This window comes from Pinus tabuliformis, chromosome X (assembly GCF_031772625.1).
Source record: "Pinus tabuliformis cultivar Carrire ecotype Pingquan chromosome X, CPIR1, whole genome shotgun sequence".
Classification (NCBI taxonomy): domain Eukaryota; kingdom Viridiplantae; phylum Streptophyta; class Pinopsida; order Pinales; family Pinaceae; genus Pinus; species Pinus tabuliformis.
The window spans coordinates 1,354,725,270-1,354,730,867 of record NC_142308.1 but is presented as its reverse complement, the minus strand read 5'-3'; the positions used below and the strand labels follow the sequence as shown (position 1 = coordinate 1,354,730,867).

Sequence of the window (5,598 nt, the reverse complement as noted above, 5' to 3'; positions counted from 1 at the left end):
TCTACACACATACAAGTGCTTCCATGTATATACTATGTGCGCATATACAAAAGCACTTTCATACATCTATATATATATAAGAGTGTTTTCATAAATATACAAAGTGTTTTTGTATAAAGAAATATATGAGAAGTGCTCTCATATATGTGCATGTATAAAAGGGCAAGGGCTTTCATATTACATGAAACAATTTTATATTTCTATAAATATAGAAGTGTTTCTATATATGTGCATATGCAAAAGTGCTTTGTGTATATACAAAAATGTTTTCGTTTTCCCTATATATAAAAGGGCTTTCATATTACATGAAACAATTTTATATTTCTATAAATATAGAAGTGTTTCTATATATGTGCATATACAAAAGTGCTTTGTGTATATACAAAAATGTTTTCGTTTTCCCTATATACACATAGATGTAGCGTTTTTTTCATATACTTTTATATTAAAGAATTTTCTCCACATATAGAAATGCTTCATACATATACAAAACCAATTCCATATACGAATATATAGAAATGCTTCCATAGTCATGCATATGTATGCATTTTTGCATATGTATACGGCATCATCTACCGAGGCAGTAGATTTGCCCAGACAGTCACAATGGCTGGAATCCGGCAATCTTTTTTTTCAAAAAATCTCTGAGTAGGAGTGTTTGAATCTTGTTTTTAGTGGCGAAAATGGATTCAGCACTATCAAAAACTTCTCAGCACCCAAAATCTCAAAGTTTGATATTTGTAACCTGGATTTACAAAAATTCCTGCCAGATTATATCAAAATCTTACCAAAATTTCCATGATTTTCTGGACAAATTTGAAAACTAACTAGACTACAACTATATATACTATATATACAAAAAAATTCCATATATCCACATACATATGGAAACTTATGTATACAAAAGTACATACCTATGTACATTTCTGTGAATGACTTCTGTATATATTCTTATATTAAATCACTTTCTGCATATGCATTTATATGAAACGACATGAAGCTTCTATATATGTGTCAAACACCTCTGTATACGAGTGGAAGTGCATGAGTGTTTTTTACATATCCATGAGAAACTACTTATATGTGCATACACATATATGGGAGTGCTTTTTACATGTGCGGAGGAAACAATTTCTATGTGATTCATTATATATCCATGTATGGAAACACTGTACATATACCCTTCTATATATATGGAGATAAATCCTACTTAAATACACATACAATTGCAAGTTACAATAAAGAGTGGAGCAAACTCATAAACTAAATTACTCTTTACATCAATCACAGAACCTAAATTAGTCGTTACATCAATCACAGATGTGGTTGCTTCAAAGTCTGTGCCGCCTCATCCACGGGTGGAACTATATTCTTCCAAAACCAATGCTTTCTCCATTGAAAAATCATTTCTTCAATGGGTACACCCTTAGTTTCTGGCAAGAAGAGGTATACAAAGACAGAACCTAAATTGGTCTTTACATCAATCACAGATCTGGTTCCTTCAAAGTCTGTGCCCCCTCAACCACGGGTGGAACTATATTCTTCCAAAACCAATGTTTTCTCCATTGAAAAATCATTTCTTCAATGGGTACACCCTTAGTTTCTGGCAAGAAGAGGTATACAAAGACAGTCATGATACAGATCCAGCCTGCAAAGAATAGGAAAATCCCATACTTGAAAGTACATAAAAGAGATAGGAAGGCCTGTGCAATTGCAAATGTGAAAAGAAAGTTCACAGAGACTGTTATGGCCTGTCCAGCAGAACGGGTTTCTAGTGGGAAAATTTCACTTGGCACAGTCCATCCAAGAGAACCCCATGACCACCCAAATCCAGCCACAAATAAACAGATAACTGTTACCACCAATGCTGAGAAGCCTTTGGATAGTTGTTTGTTTCCTCCGAACTTTACACTCAAGATTATGCCAACAGCAACCTGTCAAAAGATAGGACAATATTGTTACTGACGGGTCCAACAGGAAGCAACCCAAAAAGAAAGGCCAAAAAAACTTTCCATAAGCTGCTACTAAACTTTTCTTAAACAGACAATAGTAATTCGAGGGCTTTTCTTCCCAGTGCAACCAGTTGTTGAGATTAAAGAAGGGGTTTGGAATTTGGAACTTTGAAAACAGGTTCGCATGTCCCTGTTACACATGGCATGGCATATGAACTTGGAGTCACTACAAAATCCCTCTTTACAAGCTACTTAATGGATGTGGTCACAACTACTAATTTAATTAGAGAGATTTTACAACCAATTTCCCCCTAACACTTACAGCAATTCCTATCCTTTTAAGAAGTCATACAGGCTTCCATGCCGAATAAAAGAAACCAGGAATACAATTGAAGCATATTTATTCTAGCTTTCCTCTCACTTACTCTGCTCATGTAGGCAAAAACTCAGGATTCCGATTCAACTCTGCAAATGTAAGTGGAACAGGCCACAAAAGCACTCAAGCACAGATAGCAACAATGGTTTCAACCAACCCTTAAAAGAGAAAGCATAATATCGGGAGCTTTGTTTCCCTGGTGTAAAAGTGAGGGACTGATGCACTTCCCACAGTTCAAGCCTTATTTTGAACTAATATTCGATTAAAAATCATCAAGTGCATTTGGCTCCTAGAGTTGAAACACAGAAATCCTCCAAAAATATAGTTTTCCTTCATGGGGGCATCCCTAGCTATGGTGAAAACATGGGTGTCTAATAACCCTGGGTTTCACCATCTGAAAAGCCACATACATCGAGGATGTATGCTGACATGCTTGAAAACAAGATGCAACAAAATTAAAAAAGGTCTGCCGTGTGTCAGCTTTGCTCTTACCTGACATGATATCATCAGAATACCACCACCAAAAAACAAGGTTCTGCGGCCCAACCTGTCAACAGTTGCAATTGATACCAGGGTGGAAAGTACAAGAACAGCTCCGGTTAAAACAGACGAATACAGGGAAGCATTTGAACCAAAGCCCAAACTGCCGAAAAGAACAGGGGCATAGAACAATATGGAATTGATTCCAGTCAAGATCTGAAACATGGGCAGGCAGATGGCCATCACTAGCTGTGGCCGATTCCTCCTCTCCAAAATATTCCTGAATGGATGTTCGATGGCGTTAGCCAATGCACTTGCATCCAGCATATCCTCATACTCTGCATCTACATGCTTGGTGCCCCTGGTCTTCTCCAGGATAGCGCGGCCTTTCTCTAGATGCCCGCGTTCTATCAGACTGTTGGGAGTCTCGGGAAGGAGGATCCCTCCAATTGTCATGAAAAGTGCAGGAACTGCAGCCAAACCCAGAGAAAGGCGCCATCCCCACGGTGTTATGTTCTGAGTACCGTAATTAACCATATTTGCTGTGAAAATCCCAAGTGTTGTGGCCAACTGGAACAACATATTAAGTCCTCCACGGAGTTTTGGAGGAGCCAGTTCTGAGAGGTACAGAGGAACGGCCTTGACACAAATTCAAACAAAAAAAATTGTTAACCAATTCGTTCAAATTCAACCCAAAAACTTTGTAAACCGAAGCCCTCTGGCGTCCAAACTACCAAAAAGGTCTGCAAACCCTAGTAATTCAGATCCAGATTAAAGGCCTGCAAACCCAATTCGCTCAAAGTCAAACATAAGCTTTGTAACCAAATCATTATAAGTAGAATTAAAAATTCTGTAATCCCGAGTCATTGAAATCCATAAAAATAACTGTTAAACCCAAACGACTAAACCATTGGTTACCCGCAATTTTTTCGGTGAACAAAACGCTTTCAAAATCCCCAAAATCCATACAAGCCTACCTGATTGCCAAAGCCAATTCCGACTCCAAGCATAATGCGCCCAATAATGAGCATGGCCAAATTCACGGCACTGGCGTTCAGAGATGCGCCTATGATAAAACTGATACCTCCGCTGATAATACTGGCCCTGCGCCCATATTTCCTAGTCACAGGAGACGCAAACAGCGAAGCAACGAGGCCTGCAATGTAGAGGGACGAGGTGAACATGGCCAGACCCTGGTTGTTGTACTTGCAATAATCGCTTTGGTGGGTGTTTTGATGTTTATTGCGGTAGACTACAGGGAAGAATTTCTTAAGAAATGGATCCATGGATGTCACTCCACCTGTTATTCACAACACAGCACAGAATTCAATAAATCCATCGAAGCAGATAAGCTTCAATTATTGTCTTCTCATCATTATCAGTTCATAGCATTATTTGCTAATTCAAAATACAAACTGAAACTGAAAATTCTTTGAAAACATTGGGCACAAATACCAGATATGCCGACATCATAGCCGAATATGGAACCCCCAATAGCACCAATAATGCATGCAACAACAACATAGAGCGTTACTCGGCCCTGGTATTGCTGTGCCCTTTCCCGTGACACTCCCACTGCATGCAGAGAACCGCCCGCCATCCTCTACAGAATCAGCCCAGTCGGAAATGGGTTCTAGGAATATACAAAACGGCTCAAAAATGGGATCTGAATCCTAGTGTGCAAATCAACACCTAACGTACAGGAAATCCTACATTTAGTAGTGGACCTACGTGATGGCCATTACCTTTATTGGCGCTGCTACTTGTCGCCCTTTCACAAACAAGGTCCATAAAAGCTCGAATGGGATAGTTTCCTCATCTAGACTTGGCATAGGTACTCTTATTAGGCAGGTCCACATTCCTAGATTTCCAATTTGCTATCAACTTTATCTGTGAAGTAAACCAGGGCAACCAACAAAATCAGTCACAGCAGCCATAGGTCCATAACGGATAGAGAGGCACATAAAGTAGGAAAATTGTGTGAATGGATAAAGTATCCACGCACTAAACATGCCGCGGCGGGCCCGGCTAGAGCACATTAACTCACATGTATTACCTGAAGACTTGGTATTTGATTCCTCCTATCCACCCCCGTCTGCCAAATGTTTTTGATTCACATTGACAACGACTTTACAATAGAAAATACCAGTGCAAAATTTCAACGTTAGCTCTACTCACCATGGAAGAGAGAAAGAGTCAGTGGACCATGAAAAATAGTGATTTTCAAAGTGACTTATAAACATTGGTTGGTTCGAAATACATTGACTAAAATATTTCTATATAATTTTTTACCAAAAATTCTTCTCAAAATTGATATGAATCACAAAATCCTAAACTTGTTAAATGATAAATGTTATTAGATATTCAAATATTTTTCTAATATATTATTGTTTAATATTATAATTTTTTTTTTTAAATTTATATTTTACTTTTAAAAATATATATTCTAATCAATTTTATCAAAGTTTTATTTTATACTTTAAAAAATACAATTTAACCATAAACAAAATTCAATTTCATTACAAATTGTATTAATTAAAATTAAAAATATATATTCTAATCAATTTTATCAAAATTTTATTTTATATTTTTAAAAATACAATTTACACAAACAAAATTCAATTTCATTACAAATTGGATTAATTCAAAATTTAATTTCGTAGTAAATTGTATTATTAATTAATATTCTAGACGATAATCATGATTACTCTAGAACTTATTGAACTTTGAAATATTTTTAGAATATATTATTCTTTATAATAACTAATTGAACTTTGAAATATTCTTAGA

At 36.7% G+C, this 5,598-nt stretch overlaps 1 protein-coding gene across 1 annotated transcript; it reads right to left on the bottom strand.

Moving 5' to 3' along the window:
• Nucleotides 1–1,246: 1,246 nt before the first annotated feature.
• LOC149145103 (sugar transport protein 7-like) lies at nt 1,247–4,763 on the bottom strand. The gene is made up of 4 exons (XM_089453224.1): nt 4,264–4,763; nt 3,786–4,108; nt 2,821–3,447; nt 1,247–1,934 (listed from the first exon to the last, which is right to left on the bottom strand). Exons 1-4 carry the CDS (start codon nt 4,406–4,408, stop codon nt 1,485–1,487), a joined length of 1,545 nt encoding a protein of 514 aa, XP_089309350.1. The 5' UTR covers nt 4,409–4,763; the 3' UTR covers nt 1,247–1,484.
• Between the last annotated feature and the right edge of the window lie 835 nt (nt 4,764–5,598).

Bases quoted from the DNA above. Each gene is read 5' to 3' on its own strand.
- LOC149145103 (XM_089453224.1), bottom strand. From the start codon at position 4,408: ATGGCGGGCGGTTCTCTGCATGCAGTGGGAGTGTCACGGGAAAGGGCA. The intron at 4,109-4,263 runs GTATTTGTGCCC...TGTGAATAACAG, and splicing joins CTATGATGTCGGCATATCTG to GTGGAGTGACATCCATGGAT. The intron at 1,935-2,820 runs GTAAGAGCAAAG...ATCTTTTGACAG, and splicing joins TTCTGATGATATCATGTCAG to GTTGCTGTTGGCATAATCTT.